At 41.2% G+C, this 19,501-nt stretch overlaps 1 protein-coding gene and 1 non-coding gene across 4 annotated transcripts; both read right to left on the bottom strand.

Moving 5' to 3' along the window:
• Window positions 1-797: 797 nt before the first annotated feature.
• nox4 (NADPH oxidase 4) lies at window positions 798-18,106 on the bottom strand. Of its 3 annotated transcripts, none has more exons than XM_085379297.1 (18): window positions 17,715-18,106; window positions 17,308-17,403; window positions 14,676-14,786; window positions 14,301-14,385; window positions 12,697-12,794; window positions 12,099-12,126; window positions 11,797-11,869; window positions 10,343-10,423; window positions 9,890-10,049; window positions 8,232-8,396; window positions 8,001-8,063; window positions 7,259-7,319; window positions 4,923-5,004; window positions 4,074-4,193; window positions 3,869-3,977; window positions 3,458-3,526; window positions 1,857-1,957; window positions 798-1,764 (listed from the first exon to the last, which is right to left on the bottom strand). In XM_085379297.1, the coding sequence occupies exons 1-18, from the start codon at window positions 17,769-17,771 to the stop codon at window positions 1,644-1,646; spliced, it is 1,680 nt and encodes a 559-aa protein (XP_085235423.1). In that variant the 5' UTR covers window positions 17,772-18,106; the 3' UTR covers window positions 798-1,643. The 3 variants fall into 3 exon arrangements, with proteins under 3 accessions (XP_085235423.1, XP_085235425.1, XP_085235424.1); XM_085379299.1 differs by having other exon boundaries at window positions 14,676-14,782; window positions 17,715-17,757; XM_085379298.1 differs by lacking the exon at window positions 10,343-10,423.
• On the bottom strand, window positions 2,615-2,686 carry trnad-guc (transfer RNA aspartic acid (anticodon GUC)). The gene has a single exon. It is a non-coding gene; the product is annotated as a tRNA-Asp (tRNA).
• Window positions 18,107-19,501: the final 1,395 nt, after the last annotated feature.

The following is a 19,501-nucleotide window of genomic DNA, read 5'->3' as shown; positions in this document are numbered from 1 at the left end:
AAGATGTAATAAATATAAACCATTTATTTCATACTTGTGCCAAAAAAGAAAGTTGATCTTAAAGATTTAGATAAATGTCAAAAATTTCAAATTATAATTACAACGTTTACTCAGTTGATCAGAAAAAAATCAAGATGTTTATTCTTTGTAGAAACCTCCAGTCTCCAGTTTGTGGCATTCAAAAAAAAAAATCAGAGGTTTTAAACATGACAAATACTAAAGTAAACCAGTAAATCATCATAACCTGAAATATGCTTCCGTTATATACCTGTGAGTAGACTCAGTAAAGATTGCCAAAATCCTGCAGAACCTTGACATGTCAAATTGTACATTTATTTTAAACAATATAAATAAAGTAAGCAACAAAAAAAAAAGTAAAAAAAAAGCTTGAGGTGTAGTGGTGTGTAAAGACTGCATCATCGTGTGCCCATTTTTAAACCACACTGCCTCAGACTCTGAGATAAGTGTTGTAATACTTTTTTCTGCCTCTTAGGTTTGTCAAATGTCACACTTCCCTCCGGGCTGTCTACAAATCCTTCCACAGTGAGAGAAACATACTGACCCGTAACATTCTGCGGGGACCTAAAATCCTTGCCCCCTTTTCTGAGCGTTTAAATCTAATATGCATGCTAAACATACACTGCTTGACAATTTTCTTCGACCATCGCCCCAGTGTAAATTTAGCCCACAGTTGCCCTAAATTAACAGTACTGGTAATTACTAAAATCATTTTTATGTTGCTGTAATAGTTGATTCACCAGTATGCACATGTTCTTTAATAGAAATACCTTTAATGCTAAAATATAATTATTGTTATTATCCATTCATTTTCAGGTTTACTGCTTTACAAAAGTATGAAAAAATAGTAAAGCACATTATTAATATTATTATTTGAGTACGATACCAAATTACACTTAATTACCCGAACAGAGAAATCAGTTTTAGTGGTTTAATGTCTAATAAATTTGTTAAGCACTGTATTTGAAGAATGTGATCATCATTTAGTCAGCGTTCATCGACAAATCCAGGGTAATTACAACTTGGTAATAAGCAAGAATTAAGAATGTGTGAGCAGTATATTTTAGATGCTGACAAAACAAATGTTGGGCCAGTTGATTCTGGATGTAGAAGATATCCATATATTTTGGATATTTAGAACTAGGTGGGGGCTTGGCTCTTAAGTCTCTTAATACTGTGATAAGATCACGGTGAGTCACACCTTTTTCCTCACACTCGACTCCAACATGAGAATGCAATTTTACTCCACAGAGGGGTGCAACAGGGCAGGGATGATACAGAAGCTTCGGGAGACTCCAAGCTTTTCTCACATGTTGATTGGGTCACAAACCAAAGTCGAAGCTTATTTAAAGCACCCAACAGGCTGTTTCGATGTGCCAGACCTTTAGAAAACATGTACAGAGATTGAATATAAATAGTCTATCATTATTTAACTTTACAGTCAGTATTTATATCAAATGAAAATCCATCCAAGATTTTTTTAAGCAACCATGATTGTCCAAAGGTACTAAGAACTTTAATTTAACTAAAAACTTTTCCCATGATTGAATGAGAAGCCATCTACCCCAAAGTAGATGACTTCTACTGATATGCCCTGACAGTGTAGCACCAGCTCTAAAGTTTAATCAGCTGAACGACTCTTTGTTGAATTCGAATGTTGTTCCATTGTATTGAGGTGAGTTACACAGTCGGTGGAGAGTCCTGGAGATGCCCTTCGGTCCGCAGCAGAAAACACCAACACGTTTACTGAAACCACAGAGAAATCAATTTTAACAACAATGTTATACACACACGTTTCTACAGCTATGAGACTCACTGGATAGTCCCACTGTACTCACTGTTTGTTGGATTTTCCAATTTCATCAAAGAGTAACTTCCACCTGGGCCGACCAATCTGCATCCTTGATGTGAGTGGGCGGTACTTCTCCTCAGACATGCTCTGCAAAAAAAGCATAAAAAACTAGGATGCTTTGAATTCACATTTGCATTATATGTTACATAAAGTTAATGCTATTACTACTACAGAAAAAAAACATAACAAAGAAACATTTATACTGTTTATGAGAAACATTTTTTGTTTGAGACTTCTATCAGATAAAGTGTACATCTCTCTAAATCAAAAAAGTGAAAAAGTCTGTTTTTTTCTCCTGTTTTCTCCTAGAGGCTAAAAGAATGTGGTATCTAATTTAAGGGCCACCAGTGCTGGACATAGCTGTGTCAGTCTACTGTTAGTAGAGCAAAGGAAATTTAGTCACAAAAAGGTGAATGTAAATGAAATGGGAATCAACCAATAAACTGGCTGGTTTGGTGAACCTTAACACAGTTGGAAATTTGGAGCTTTTGGACATTTATTTTATTTTTATTGCAAAAAAGGGCAATTCAAATGCAATCTGCGTCCGGGACAGCAACAACCACAGTCCACAGTAATGTAAAGAGTAGTTTAACAAATTACTTTCTTGGCTAAGTAGTTAAATAATGTATCCTGTTATTTTTGAGAAAAGCAATGAATAATGTGCCAAACATTTTTGAGTAACCCCAAGGCTGATGGGAACACCCAGCGATGTTGTGTGATGCTAAACGGATAAAAAGACTTCGTCTCCCCGTCGGGGAATCGAACCCCGGTCTCCCGCGTGACAGGCGGGGATACTAACCACTATACTAACGAGGAGATAGCGTGGATTCGGCGTATGCCATACAAAAACAGAAGACGGTCATTGTGACGTTATGCCTATTTGTAATGTATATTTATGTCAATAAGTCCATTGTATGTCCCGTAGCGGACACGGCTAGCTTCAGAATCGACGGCTAACTACTTCCTGTTATACGTCTTTGAAGCTCGCCGCTCGGGCCGCACGCTTAGTTTCTATACGGTAATGTAAATTCTCGGTGGACAAGTCACCGAGGTCACAAAATTTAAAAAAATGAATGAAGTAGGTGCTCGGACCAGAGAGGACCCCAGAGGACTCGAGGCTCCGGACAGTTTAAAATAAGCAAGGGTCCGGTTGGGTCCGACTGACGTAAACTTCGTAATCAGACGTCCACCGCGAGAGTCGCACGAATACGTTCAAAACTCCTCAAAATGTTTTCGATAAACTAATATAACAGAATTATTTTTTTTCTATATTGGTTGGCTGTTACATCGCCTAAAAGAACAAAAGCGTTTGCTTTAATGGAACAGTCTGGAAAACATGCAACAGATACACTTTAAACTGTGCGCTGTAGCTTCTCTCTGTTTGTAAAGCACCGCCCTCTAGTGGGTGGAGTTCTTAAAATCTAACAAAAGATAAACCGAGAAGAGCAAGTGACAATGAAATACAATAAAATTACAAGATTAGCAAAGAGAAACACTGATATGTGTGTGTGTGTGTGTGTGTGTGTGTGTGTGTGTGTGTGTGTGTGTGTGTGTGTGTGTGTGTGTGTGTGTGTGTGCCACAATTACCTGCAAGCTGTCTGGTTGACTGATATACAGTTTCAGATTAAAGTAGTCCGGTCTGTTTTCGTTCCAGAGCTAAATGAAAAACATGGTTTGTAGTGTTGCTTATGTGTATTTGATTTCATTCATAAAGTACGATACAGGATATAAATGCAGCATTTATTTTCTAGATTTTTCTGAAATACAGAAGCAGAGGCGAGACTACAAACAGCCTCAAGACTGTGTGAAACCCAGCAAACAAAAAACAGAGGCTTTTTGCTCAAGTCTACAACTTCTGCTGTCTCACAGACACATACACCTCTGACCTTCGTCTGCCGAATGCCACAAACATTTAGAAAACTTGAATTATAGCTTGCCATTTAATTCCAGCATGATTCATATAACATGAAGGTTCTAACAGCCAGAGTTTGTCCTGACCTTGTGATGCAGAGCACACAGCAGCTCTGCGAACCAGTAAAACGACTGGAGTTCCTTGCAGACCCACACAAAATACAACCTCTGCAACCTGAAACCCATCCAGCCATCACTAGGTGTACAGCAGGAAGGAAGGAAGAAGTCCATTGATAAATGCCCAGTCTGTGCATAATTTATAAGCATATAATATATTTTTGTAAGAACTCACAGCAGCGCCCGCAGCACACAGGCGAACGGGGTGACTCCTATTCCGCCGGCAACACAAAGACTGACATCATAGTTGAATACCTCTTCTGACGGACCTCCAAATGGCCCATCAACATAAACTCTGAACATACAATGTGGACAAAAAAAACAACAACACAAAGAAAACAAAAGATCGTTGGCTGAGAAGCTACCAAGATAAATATACACATATGCAATTATATTTCTCCCTTGGGTCAAACACACATAAACATCCTGCATTTGAAATCCTAGTCTGGGTGCAGTTGTGTGTGTGTGTGTCTGTCTGTCTGTCTGTCTGTCTGTCTGTGCTCTGGTGTGTGTGAACTGACAAATAGACAGCAATCCCCCAAATACATAAATATCTCCACAACAGCTGCTCGCTCTCTTGTGTGATCAAGAATACACACACAAAAAATTAGACACAAACTTAACTCAATGTAACACAGAATACTGAGAAGATATTACACATGAAACTACGTAAAAGATAAATAACATGAGGGCCATCCATATGAGGTGTGGTTTGTGAGGTTTGCCATTACTGTCACATAATCATGAATACAGGAATCTGTAACACTTCTGAAATATTTATATTCATGGTCAAAATATATTCCATTATTTTTTTAAAAATGAAATTTGTTCCAACACAGGAGACCAAGGGGGTTTGGGCCTTTGATGGTTTGTTTAACTCATCTGACTGTCTATCAAACACAGAGCAGGAAGAGCACTGAGTCAGAGGTCAAAAGGTTGAAACCTTCAGCCATTCTGGGATTCTGAGCCTTCATGAGAAATCAAGTCAGCCACATTATTTAAGCAGACACACACAGAAACGTACTTGGGGTATCTCCTCTTTTGGGCCATGGGAAGGATCTCCATGTCTATCCTTGGCTCAGGAAGCAGCAGCTGTGTGAATCGTTCTGAGGACAGAGGAGAGGAGATCGTTTCAGGCATGGTGTGATTTGTGAAAAAACCAGAGGGATCTCCTAATGATCACATATACTCTCAAGCCTATTAGAATATTTAGATACATAATGCTTCTGTCAATGTAACTTCCATCTATTCATTTTCTACTGCTTATCTGGGTCCAAGTTGCAGGGGCATGAGTCTGAGCAGAGAATCCCAGACTTGCATCACCTCAGCCTCCTGCAGCTCATCCAGGGTGACACAGAATTGTTTCCACGCCAGCTGTGAGATGTAATCTCTCCAGCGAGTCCTGGTTCTGCCCCAGGGGTCTCCTCTCACTAGGACATACTACAAATACCTCACCTGGGAGGCGTCCAGGAAGCATCCTAGTCAGATCCCTCAACTAACTCAGCAGACTCTTTTCGATGTGCAGGAGCAGCAGCTCTATTCTGACGCCCTCTAAATTGTCCGACCTCCTCATCCTGTCCCTTCGAGTCCCTTGAAACCCTTATATTGATGCTATGATTATTATTCCTTGTAATGCACTAATATCCTTATTCTTTCTCCGATTTATTCAAAAACTGAGAAAAAGAAGGCAGAAATGGACAAGAGGAATCAATGGTTGCAATAGTTGTTAGTTTAAGTTGCAGGCTGCGTCAAGGTGACGTGTTCTTACATTTCCAAGGAGTTGCACGTCAGATTAGGTTGCAGGTAGGGTTATAGGGTTTTAGAAGTGTTTGCAGTTACAAAGTAGCTACGGCATGAATTTCCTACTGAAGCATAAATTCCCAGTAAGAGTTCATAAATTTTTGAAAATTAATTGGCCTGTAACACATTTCCAGCATCATAGGCTACAGGTCCTAACTCATGAATGTCAGTACTGATCTTTCCACTCAAAAACACACTTTATAGCTGCAGGATGTGGCAGTCAGCAGTCCTGGTGCAAAGCTGCAATTCAACAAGTTAAAAAAAAATATGCACATCTCACCTTTGTGGGGAATTCTCAAGTGAACAATCAGACAAGCATATATTTCTAGAAATTATTTATGAGTCTGCTGTTGCTCTGAATATGGTTCATTTGTCTTTTATTTAGTTAGTTGTAATTTTTACTCTGAATGAATGGTGCTGATTGGCCTACTGGAATGCTGAAAAGTGACAGGCAGTGTCATCTGTCACTGATCATAAGTACTGAAAATGAAAATACATTTCTGATTTTGTTCTTGTTCCCATTATAGACCGTTTTCAGATGTTGACACACACATACCCGGGGAGGTTAAAAATCGAATTACTCATGTACTCCATGTCAGGACTAATGAGCTGCAGTACTCATTGCATCACGTTAGTGTTTATCCTCGGCGTGCCTAAATTTCAGAAACAACTAATGACTGCAACGTAACCTCACATATGCCACATATCAGTACAAAGCCCCATCAGTCATCCTTTTATGATATTAAATATAACCAGAAAAAAATGCAGAGTTGGAGGATACAAGATAAACAAACAAAAATACGCTGATGCGGGACAAAAAGGCTGAGGGAGAAGCTTGTGCTCAAAAGATCAAAATGCTTAGAAAAACCTTATATGGAGCTGCTTCAAAATAAATCTAGCAACAGTATCTATATGTGATATATGTCCCAACACTGGTCATGAGCAATGCAACTAAAAGTACAGATATCGTTACCATGCAGAGATGTAGGCCCTTTCAGTACATCATTTCTGTCCTTCTCATTTCATCCTGTCATCCAGGATGATTAACTTCCCTTGGTGTGTATTAGGGTGTGTACCAAAGCAAGTGGAAAGGACAGTAAGTGTTTTAGCCAGAACTTCCACTAAAAGATATTTCCTTAAAGTTGGCTGCATGGTAACCAGTCCCTTTTCCTGAACAGACTGCACATACTGTGTCCAAATGACATCAAGTCCTCGTTCTGGTTTTATTAGTTAATGGAGTTCAAGAATGGTAAAAACTGCATTCTTGCCATTTTTAACATTCTTGAACTCCATTAACTAATGTGTCATCTAGGAAGATGATGAACCTGTGGGAACAATCTTGGCCTTGAGGTAAAGAAGGAGTCTTGCACACACTCACTCACACACACAAGGAGAAAAAAACAGGGGATGATTACACACATCAGAATGCAGCTCTTCAGAAATGTGTCCTCAGCAGAGAGAACAAAACAAAACAGCTTCCATCCTGTCAGCTTTGATAGGGAATAGAAACTGTGTGTCACTCTTTTCTCTGTGTGTGTGTGTGTGTATGTGTGAGCCCACCAGTCCAGTCTCCCACAACTCGCAGATGGATGCCCAAAGTTTCCTTGTTCTCTGTGGGACACTGTGAGGAGTTAAAGGGCTGACAGTTACTCAAAATACAAACACACACGTTAACACACAGAGACACGTGCAGCTAACACAAGAAAAACTGGCATACACACAAACACATGGGTCAGCACATATACAATACATAGCTATAGCTCTTTTCACTAAATTTAACAATCTACACACACACACACACATTGATGGACACACACACGCACGGCCTTCCTGTTGGCAGACAGTGTTACTAGCCTCAGGGGTCTGTCTGCTCTCTGTCAGAGTGATTCTCTACCCTCCTCCTCAAAGCTCTATAACACACCAGGCATAGGCATGCACAGTTATTGTGCTCCTTTGTGGGAATCAGTGGGTTTTGTATGTGGCTGCGTGTGTGTGTGTGTGTGTGTGTGTGTGTTTGTGTGTAAATGATTCCATCCCTTCCTGCTGTGCGAGCATACAGGGATTTCTTTATCTTCTCCTACTGTATCATGGAATCTGAACTAATCCCGTAAGCATCAATACACAGCGTGAAACACAATATTACTGCACAGCCCAGGTGTCAGTCAAGTGCCAGTCATCAGCAGAGGGTGTGTTGAGTATCTACTAATAAACATCTGCATTCACATGTGTATACAGAATATATGTGTGCTTGCACTGTGTCACGACAGAGGAATGCGTTAAAGCGGGCTGCAGTAGGTCTTACCATTGTGAGCGTGAAGGGATGGTTCTCAAATGAGGAGACACCTGGGCAGTTAAGAAGAATATGCTGAGAAAAAAGAGGAGGACGGGAAGTCGCAGAGAGCCAGCAGGATGTAAAAGAAGGAGGACGGGGGGATTAGAGAGGGGGTATGTCGAGAGAAAGAAATCATCAGATGAATCAAACGAGTGGAATTTCCCTTCTCTCCAAAAAGCAGCGGATATTTGACCAACTCACCTGTCCAGGTCGAGCTTTGAAGTTCTTTTTCAGCATGCGCAACTCCACGACATCACAAGGGTGCCTGATGACTGTCACTATGGTAACAGGGTCACGGCTCTGGATGTAGCGGTAGAAACGCTCCACACAGTAGAGACAGAGAGGACCAGACACCCACAGCCACGTCTACAGAAACAACACAGCACAAACCAGGCATATGGGATAGATAATGAAAGCAGTTTCACAAAGACAGCTTTATGTCATGTGTGTTGCTCTCCTGAGTTTATTTTTTTTGCGATGTCACTATGTTACAAGATCTCAGCAGTTACTCTGGTGTGACCCCAACACTGTCACATAAAAGGAAAGATCTGAAAAATCAATGACTTAATAGCTCATGTGGCTCATGATCCAGCACAGTTCTTGGTTACTGAAACGAGTGGACTACAGAAAGAAAAAGTTTTGTTGGTTCCAACTTTGTTTGGTCTTTTTGTAGATAATGGCTCCCACTGTGGTTCTCTGGACTCTCAAAATCTTAGAAATTGCTTTGTAATTCTTTCCAGACTGAAAGATATCAGTGACTTTGCTGTTTATCTTGAGATTCTTAAGATCATGACATGATGTGTCATTTTTTAAAATCTTTCACTTTACTTCACTTTGTCAGACAGGCTGTATTTAAGTGATTTCTTGATTCAACAGGTCTGGGAGCTATCAGGCTTGAGTGAGGCTAGCTTTCCAGAAACTCTGCTTTATCGCAGTTAATTCACGATTTAACAAGCAGAGAGTGATTTCATTTATTTTGCCCAGTCAGTTAAGTCTTTATTTAAAAAGTGCATTTTGTATTTACTCCCACAAAGGGGGCAAATACTTTCGCGCAGCACTGTAAGCAAACCAATGACTGCTGCCGCTGTTCTGGTGGTATCAGTATTTGAAAAGTGGCTTGAATCATGAGGCTTGGCGACTGGAATCTTTGCATAATAAAGGCCATTCAAACTACAGCAGCCGAATTTTCCCTCGGGAATGTATCTAAGTCGGCGAATGTTAGTACAGAAATGTGTACCAGGTATTTTCTATCAAAGCTTTGTAATTCCATCAGCCTGCTCCCCATCACAATAACCCGAGGAGTCTGAATCAAATCCAGCTGAAAAGAGAGAGTACGCTCACAAGAATAAATACTAAATCGACTGATATCACAGTGTGAGGTTTTTCTCTTCCTTTCTGTTGGCAGTTACCTGTAACAGACTAATTGCTCGCAGCTTCAGTAAAGCCCTGGGAGCACAACTGTACTTAAGGGGGGATTTATGGAACCAGCTCGTTGCTTAACGACCAAGTGCAAACACATCATCACACACGCAGGAGGAAACACACACAAAAACAGGCCTTGATGTAGAGAAAGGATGCAGCCCCTTCCTAGCAGTATTACACCCCTGCTCAATGGGACCAGCTCCTACCAACACTTCCCAAATACCCAGCATTCATCCAAAAGCCCCAACCACAAACCCTAAAACACTGACGAAGACTTAAACAAACATTTCCTTCAACTCAAACCAAAACACAAACACATGTAAATATGCTCATAACACACATGCCTGGACCACTCACACACACACACACACACACACACACACACACACACACACACACACACACACACACACACACACACACACACACACTCTGACCTGGGGATAATGTGGCTGGAAGCGAGCGTCCTCGTTGCATCGCCTCTCCTCTTCTTCACTCGTGTCCAGTTCATCTCCCTGCTGCTCGGTGCTGCTCTGGTTGGCTCTGAAGCAACCAGGGGGGTGTGCCTCTATGTTGGTCTGATACTTTAGAGCTCCACTGATGAAAACAACATAATGTTTTCATCAGTCACACTTTAGCACATTTACTCATCACTCTTTTACGACTACTCAGGCAAAATAGATTTAAAATGAAAACTAGGGGCTGACAGTTCAACCACACAGAAGAACAAACAGGCGCGAACAAGCACTTGGCTGAATGGGATGACTAGTACCTGCATTTGAATTTCACCTGAAAGACTTTCAGTTCCTTGGAAAAAGAAATGACTCTGTGTGTTGCATAAGTGTAGAGGGGAAACCCAAACACCCACATGCACTGTTAGTGCTACCTACCCAACCATGTGTATCATCAGGATGACGTAGAAAACAATGAAGAGGTTGTGTGTGTACCAGAAGATCTCATAGTTGGACATGCTGTAATAAATTACAAGACGATCAGAGTTTACTAAGGACATGATGTACAGACTCCCAGCTCAGAGCCTGAGTGAGGAGAACATCAAAGATCAGTAAAGAGGTCGTTACACAGAACAACCCCCCATAAACACTGCAGACAACAACCAAGCTCTGTATTCTCCCTTTTCGAATGCAGCTCTTTTTAAATGGTAACTAAGATATACACAACGTGGCTAAGATATCCTGTTACACCCAACAATGTCATACGATTCTTCTGGTTCTGTACTAACCAAAACATAGCTTAATCTGTCAATCATTCTCCAGAAACAACAACTAAACACAGCATAAATCTCTTTTAAGAACTTAAAAGAGAAACTATTAGAGCAACGTATCGCTCTCTGGCATGCAGTACAAAGCTCTGTTGTTTCTCTGAGTTAACTGTACTTGATCATGAAGTGGAATGATGCTAGAAGAGATTACTCAAGCTATCCCAATCTATCATTCCTGGGAAAGTGGAAGGAATCTTTGGAGAGGAAAGTTCCATTTCAAAAAATAAATACATAAAATTATTGCATCTTGGAATTCATTTCATGCATATTCTCACTTGAAATAAATTAAACACTGTGGCCCGTGACTTTTTCTTTTTTTTACATTAAGCTGTAAAAGTGGGCTTCTCTTCAAAGTCGTTAGATGAGATCATAGAGCACACATTTTCTCCTCCATGGGCATCGTAACGCAAAGCTTCTCACAACTCAACACTTTCTAATGTTAAAGGCAACAGGGAGCAGACATGAAGGTACTGCAATCCGTAAAACATAAATAACCTTGGAGACTTTAAAGTAAGTTCATATCCGTGGATCACTGACTCATTAAGCAGGTATTCTTCTGCTGTGCAGCCGCCATCATCCCACCACTCCAGCCACTTAGCCAAATTCTTATCTAAAGCCTTAAGTGGTCTGGAAAAGCCTCTTATCCCCTGTTCAATTACCGAGGAAATCAGGGAGACCGTTCGGAAGACTAATACACGTATAGTGAGTGACCCACTATGACCTGAATAAGGACAGAGCTGTGATTTTCTCTCCCACAACCTTCTGTTATTGTGCCTCCTCATGGTCTCCAGCTTACATTTCACTTTGACTAACACAAAATGAGTCATGAGCTCAGACAGAAAGAGAAAAGCGAAGAAACACAACACAGAGATACTGATGTCTCGCCTTCTGTCTGACAGACAGACATAAATACAAATCATGTTTGTATCGAGGAACGGAGACGTGGAGCCGGGCTCCAATTCATCCCAATTACAGTTGCTCATCAAGTCTATGAGGGTTCTTTCCTCGCTTCTATTAATACAAAGACTATGATGACTATTATAATGGTGATCTGATTTAGCCTACCGTACACAGTAGGAGGAGGATATGAACATCAGGAAGAGGATGAGGACCAGCAGCACACCAGTGACTCCTGGGACTAAAGACAATAACTCAGTTACAGAATGGAGACAAAGCCAACAAAGTACTTAGGGGTCACAAACATACATACAAATACATAAGGGAATTGTCTGCTCACACGTTTAAAGCAATATTTGCCATTTAATTTAATATAAAAACTGAAGCTATTTCAAAAACACAACATGACTTCCTATTCTTTCTAAAGCCACTAATCTGTACCATAGTGCATGACAAAGAGTAGTCCTTACTTGTGGTCAGAATAATCAGCATGGGGTCCTAGGAAAGAAAGCAGAAAATAAGAATTGTGTTCACTCTTCTGCATCCGTTTCTGTGAGGAACAATGAAGAGTTTTTGATCTCACAGAGGAAGCCAAGTCTGTGCTTTGGAGAGAAAACTGTCTGCAGGCTTCTTTCCAACACACCACTTTAGCTGGTGACTTTCTAGAATGTTCTTGAAGGTGAGCTAATCAGCAGACAAAATCTCCAGACGACTAGCTTTGGCTAAAAGTGTGGACATATTTGGATATTTCCCTCACTTGCTCAAACAGGTTGATGCTTTCAGATTTAGAGATTGGTGTGCTTCACAATGAATGCTTCTCTGATTATGTAACAGTAGCTTAAGCTTTGATATAAAAGACAGTTAATCATCTGGCAATCCAGCAATCATGTTTTCTTTTAGTGGATGTTTTACATTGTGAATGACCAGGTGTGCAGGACTGTTTTGCTCATGTGCTCCAGATGTGGTCAGACAACAGGTTTCAAGCATGTCTTGAAACTGGAAGCACAGGGTTTGCGGTGGGACGTGTCACTGTGATGGTGAGTTCAGGGGGGTGTGCTTGAGTCTCACCTCTCCTCTGTAGCGAGCCAAATTGAGAGCCGGAAAGTCATCTGAGTATCTCACACTGAATCTGACAACATTAACCAGGTGGGCAGAAACGTGCATAACTAGAGGAGAAACAAAACGTTACACTGTGCTGATTTAAAACACATACAAGACTTCAAACAGACACGCTCTCACTTAATTATACATGTTCAAATGAACTGCCGTCAGAAACTCATACAAACATTTCTTTGTCTATTCAGCAAAAACTCAGCAAAACAACCTCCCCACTTACTAGCTGGCACACACACACACACACACACACAGGACACACACTCCTAGCTGACATCATGGCCAAACCACGCAGTTGTTCAACAGCTGATGGAATTAGAGGGTGTGATCACGAGACACAAGGGTCCTATTTTCCCTACTCACATCCTTCGTCACTCCCACTGCCTCCTCTATTGCTCTCTTTTCTTTCCTCCTCCTCTCCGTCTGTCTCTCCCGCTGCCTCCCTTTGTAGTCATTTGTTGTCTCTGAGTTTTGTTTTTCAGCACATGAGAACTTTGCCCCGGGGTTGGGGGCGGGGGGACGCATATGCATAGGGAACTGCTGAGTAATGTTTAATGAGTTGAGAGGTGAGTGATGATGAAGATAAAAGAAGAACTTAAGTTTACAGGCAAAGAACAGATGCCAGCATTTGAAGTTTTTTTTTTAAAAATTTTTTAATTTCTGTCATTCTGCTGCCAAAATCTCAGCCGATCAACCCAGGCTGGAATATCCGTGAAACCACAGAATGGAAGATTTTAACCGACGTTCCCAGTCCCCAGATAATGGATTGCTTCTTTCTGACCATTTTGGTTTTAAGTAAAATGTCACTCCAACTGTTATATGGGCCGTGATAAAATGTGCTCTGAAGAAAATACAGGCATTCTGTTTCTATTTAATGCAAGTTAGCATGCTGATGTATGAATGTAAGCTGGTGAACATCAGCCTTTCTCTTCCATGGAGATGAACCTGCTTAATAAGCAATCAAGTAACGCAGTTTGATTGGTTAAACACTCTCAGCTGATGAATGAATGGCCTTATTTATCACTTTATCAGTAATCAGTAATGCATAATTTTGACAATCATCGTCTGGCCAGCTCGTCTCCGCAACCACCATTAATCACATTAATTAGTCAGATATTTAGAGCGAGGCAGGACCTTTTTACAATGCCCGAATCTCTGCTGCAGGAAAGCTCACAGCATGTGGCTTACCACTAACTTTACCTGCGGTTCAGCTTTTTGTGACACATGCAAGTAACTATAAGAAACAGCAATGCCGGTCAGGCTTCCCAGAAACATATGAATGAATAAGAGGAAGACCCCTGCAAAGAAGAGAGCCACTGGACCCACGGCTGCTTGAGGCTCCCATGATGTCATAGGAGACCCATAAGAATAACATACACACAGGACACGTAGACAGTAAAAAGAAACACAAACAGCAAGAAGAGCATCACAGCTGGTTCAGCAGAAATGCTGAGCTAGCATGGATTCATGTGTACACATTCAGCACACAGACTAACACAGACAGGCACACAGTGATACATGAATGAATATGAGGCAGGGTGACGAGTGACAGCTTTTACCAGAAAAGATGCAGATGGCAACGCCACACGCCACATGAAAGGTCTTGGACTTGTCCAGCAGTCTGCGTGTCTTTCTGCTTGATATCTGCATCAGTGTGTGTGTCACACAGACAATAGTATTATTCACGTGGCTGGGATTCAATGAAAACACCAACTAATCCTCTTCCTTCTACCCTAATCAAGACTGCAATCCTTTTATGTTTCTATATTCATATTTGCCTCTGTATTTTTTAGCAGTTCTTTTACAATATATGAGTCGCTTTTACAGAATAAGCCCCACAACCTGTTTTCACTGATACAACCAAACCCACTTGGAAGTTCTTCTTCCCGTCCCTAAAAACTCCAATGATCCATCCGAGCTGTAGTATTTCTTACCATCCGTGTTCCTCGTACAAAGGTCACCAGAGAGCGGCACATGGGCAAAAGCACCAAGCTGCAGTTCAGGTTTAGCACAGTTGCAGATGCCCTGCTGATGCACAATCCTAGCTGGGAAAGACACACACACACACAGACACACACACACACACATACATTGTTAGGCAAGTTGCCAACACTAGGCCTCATTTGGTGGGTGTAAAGTGGCCTGGTGGATTAAGGTGCACATTTTTGATTATTCCCATTCAGATATCAGCTATTCAATCATGGCCAATTGAATAGCTCGTAGTGCTAGATAAAACTACCTTTGTCTTTCTCAGAATAGAGAGCTAAGGACCCCTTTAGGAGTCTGTTAGTCTTTAAATGGAAGACATTCATTTATTTTGAAAGTCATCCAGTTTTTGGCTTTAAAAAGAGATTTAAAAAGACTGGAAAACACTGTTTATTCTCTAAGTATACACTCAAAGACTCTTCTGACTACACCACTGTTTTGCCACCACTTGCAAGTTTTACAGTCTGTCATCCTTTCAGTACAGAGCAGGTTATGTAGAGGCCCCTAACAAGTTGATGACAAGTGGACAGTTTACCTGAAGCGACACAGGGGGGACGTCTGCTGTGTAATGTGGTTTTACAAATCTTAATCTTAGAGCTCGACAATTGAAGCTGTTTTCAAGCTTAAAAGCCGGACGTCCTTTGGCATCTTGTAAACACAGCACATTTAAACACTTTCTTGGCAGCCTGAGCGTGCGCTGCAGGTGCCGTCTCTTCTGATTATCCCCAAGAAACTGAAATGACTGGTGTGAGAGATGAAGGTAAGCACAGATCAAAGACGGAGAGCGCGTCTGAAACTGGAGTCCAGCCTTTGAAGGGATGGGGGATTTAAATAGCGGTAAAGATTTGTGATGGCTGTAAGAGATGCAACATAATATAGGAAGTGCGCTTAAAACAATGTGATTCCTTAAGGCGGCAGCAGCTTCTGGTCAGTCACCAGTTTCAAGTGATTAGCTGTCACAGTGTGCTGTACAACAGATGCTGAAATATAAGAATGTGGTGAAACAACTGGTCAAGAGTTAAAATCTACATATAGCAGATGATGGGGGAAGACCAGCATGCTTATAAATCAGACGCCTACACCTTTGAAAGACTTCCCACACACACACGTTCACTCAGCATACCTTACTAAGAACAGCTGACGCCAAAACCAAGCAGGAGGTCTGATATCCTCCCTGCTTTCTGTACATCCCCAAAACCCGATTTACACAGGTAAAGGAGAAAAGTTGGATATATGAAGTTTGAGCTGGATTCAGTTTGCCTTCGAAATACATCTCCGTCTTGCATGTACACACGTACACGTGCAGACACACACATAAGCTTAAGCCCTCTGGTAAGGCATTCAGTCAAGCCAGCAGCGTGCCCACACTTGCCCCTCTCTCCCCTTTGCTATCCACTGTACACGCAGTGCAATAGCTCGCACATGCTGCTCGCTGCCACATCTAATTTTATCACTTCCAGCTTTACCTTTGTTTTTTTCATCTGCTGGCTTTTCATACTAGCTTTAACAACTTCATTTACAAATACTCGTACTGTATTATATGTGCTAAACTTTGTTCTTGGCACATTTCAGTTATCAGTTTGGAGTTTGTTCAGCACAATTTGATATATTTTTAAACACAGAATCCAGGTGAGTGCTTTTGTTTTTGCTATATTTGCATAAAAAATGTGATTTTGGGGAGAAAATCACAGATCTGGTGCAGAAGTAATGACTGCAATTATTATTTCCAAAGACAAGGAACTTTTTCACTCACACAAGCATGCATCGAGAGTCACACACCCACGCCCACAGAGACACCATTGAGACCTTGTGACAAAAATTACACCACATGAGCGAGCAGGCATTAAAATCTAAACCTGATTCTATGTGTGTGTGACTGGTTGACCCAGCTCATGTCCCTGCTGCCTGGTTCTGGAGGTCACAATAACAAGCCAATACACGTGGTGCTTTTATCTCTTCCTTAACAACAATAAGAATCAAATTTTTCGCAGAAAATAGTGTAAAAGTCACACACACAACCTTGTTTAGTTGTGGAATTATGAAGAGCACTGTAGGTCTACTGAATAAAGCTACTGTCAGCGGTTCCCTTACTCACAAGAACCAGGGATTTTTCACTTATCAGCCAAAATATGTGAATCACTACATCATGGAGCTACACTTTGTAGGCCTTATGAAGGTACATGATTTATAACTAATCTCAAATGATATGGTGGAAATGACAGGGCAGAGGAAAAAGCGTGATTTCAGAAGACGAAAGTCACTTATACGTTTCTCACAGCTGGTAAAAACACAGCTGCTACTTATATCATTAAGAGTGACCTTGTTATTTTCAGTTTTCTTTTGTGAATGTTAGCTGGCATCAACAATATCATGACCCTCAGGGTCACTGATGAGTTTTTCCTGTCTCACATGACAAGATGTACAAAAATAAAAATCTTGAAAAATCTGTTTATGTCTAATCAAACATATGCAGCTAAGAAAGGGTTTGATGTAAGGGCTCAGTAAAGGGTCCGTTTCCTTCTTTAAGCTTGGTTCAAAACAACACATCTAGAAAGTGCATGTAAATGTATCAGGTCTCACCCCGAGCATCTTGTAGAGGTAGTGGTATTGCTGTCCAGTGAAGTAGAGCAGGAAGGTGCTGATGAACAGCCAGGTGTTAACTCCCAGCCACAGAATCTACCCCCACACACACGCAGAGAGACACACACACACACGGAACACATCATCACAAACAGCACAAGAAATTGCCTGTAAACGTCTCGTGCACATCTGTATCTGAGTTCAGGCCACAGCTGCCCTACAATAGCCAAGCAGACTGCATGGATACAACATGTACTAAACACAGTAACTGAGCAGCAACAGATTCATTTGAGCGTTCTTGGAGAATTGTGTAAGTTAAAGATAAATAACAGATATATTAACGAGTCAGTTAACAGATTTAAGTGGAGATGGGTGGTTTTCAAATGTCAGACAAAAACTTTCCCCACCAGGACGAAGTACTTCCCTCCTTCGTTGGCCACCCAGCTCCGCGCCGACACAACCATGATGCCTTCAGGGGCTCAGCAGCTGCCCAAACTTTTCACCAAAGCTCCGGTGCGGTCAAGATCTCAGAGACTCGTCCTCCCTGCAGCTCTGCCTCAGTCTGTATGCCAGACTGCAGTGTCCACAGAGCAGCCGGTGCCTGCTCAGTCCAACCTCCCAGGAACTCCTCCGTTCACAGTGCATTTTCACTTTTTAGCCACCACAGCTCTTTCTCTCTCTGCCCCTCTCACCAGTCCCCCCCATGAACGACACGCAAGGACATTAAGACAGCAGCTTCCCTAAAACATCGTGAATTTATAAAAATACACAGGACGTGCTCATTGAAACCACAAACACACTTGGGGGGAACAATAAACTACGATTAATCGCACCTTGCTGCGTTTTTCTGGCACTAGAGGGCGCTATAGACAAGCGTATCCCCGTGAAGTCTCCCATCTTTGACTCTTATAAGGTACTTTTAAAAAATTATACTTACACTTTTAATCACACATTTTAATTGCTGTTTTTTAATTACAAAGAGTTGCAAAGTTGAAGTTTATTTGAAGCCGGAGTGTCACACTCTTTCTTTTGTCTGATCTGAAGTGGGGTTGGTAGGTCGATAATCAAAGGAGCTTGCAAAGAAAAGCGTCTGGACTTCTTTAAGTTGCTTGAAGACGTTTCACCTCTCATCCGAGAAGCTTCTTCAGTTCTAAGGTCAAAGGTCAAAGAACTGAAGAAGCTTCTCGGATGAGAGGTGAAACAGCTTCAAGCAACTTAAAGAAGTCCAGACGCTTTTCTTTGCAAGCTCCTTTGACTACGATGACCTGGATGACTGAGAACCTTCACAGACACGTAGGTCGATAATAACTTGCCTGACTTTAAAGGACAATTATTTTATTTTAAAAAATTCCATTTAACTAAACCAAACACTTTAAAGTACAGACGAACAGTCTGGAAAAAAAAATACACTGACAATTTTTTGAAGTAAACAACTAATGTGTTGTAGTCTTTATGACAATTTTAGCAGGCATGACGTTAACAATGCAATTAATTGAAAAATATGGTAAATGGACTGGTTCTTATATAGCGCTTTTCCACTCTTCTGAGCACTCAAAGCGCTTTACACAACTTGTGCATTCACCCATTCACACAAGCACAACTGACATTCACACTCCGATGAATGCATCGGAGAGCAATTTCGGGTTAGTATCTTGCCCAAGGATATTTGGCATGCAGACTAGGGGAAGCCGGGAATTGAACCACCAACCTTCCGATCAGTAGATGACCTGCTCTACCACCTGAGTTACAGCCACCCAAATAGTTATAGATTTTACGCTTTAGCACACACAAAGAGCCATGTAGTGGAACTATAATAATAACTTTTATATTACCAAGAAATTATTAACACTGACTTATTAACGTATTAACTTATTAATGTGCTGTTTATGCAATAAGAAACCACTGAGATGAAGCTACTTCCGGCTGCTCCCTCTTCTTCACGAGGGGTAACAGGGGGTATCTCTGCATGTTTGATTTGGCACTGGATGGCCTTCCTGATCCAACACCAAAGGACAGTTGACCACAGAGAAATTATTGCTAAAATTATAACTGTATAATCACTGTGAGAGATATTAGATGTTTGATTTGAATTTTTGCTAACAAACTAAGAATTGCTGTTTGGGGAGATGCATGTGAGAGTCCATGTTATTGTGATTATGACCTTTAGATCTCTGCATGGACAAACACCAGCATA

The sequence above is a fragment of the Rhamphochromis longiceps genome, linkage group LG14 (genome assembly GCF_057381845.1).
Source record: "Rhamphochromis longiceps isolate RC_006_pf linkage group LG14, R_longiceps_female_GT1.1, whole genome shotgun sequence".
Lineage (NCBI taxonomy): Eukaryota > Metazoa > Chordata > Actinopteri > Cichliformes > Cichlidae > Rhamphochromis > Rhamphochromis longiceps.
Note: the sequence above shows the minus strand (reverse complement) of the source record. Positions and strands in the feature narration are given on the sequence as shown.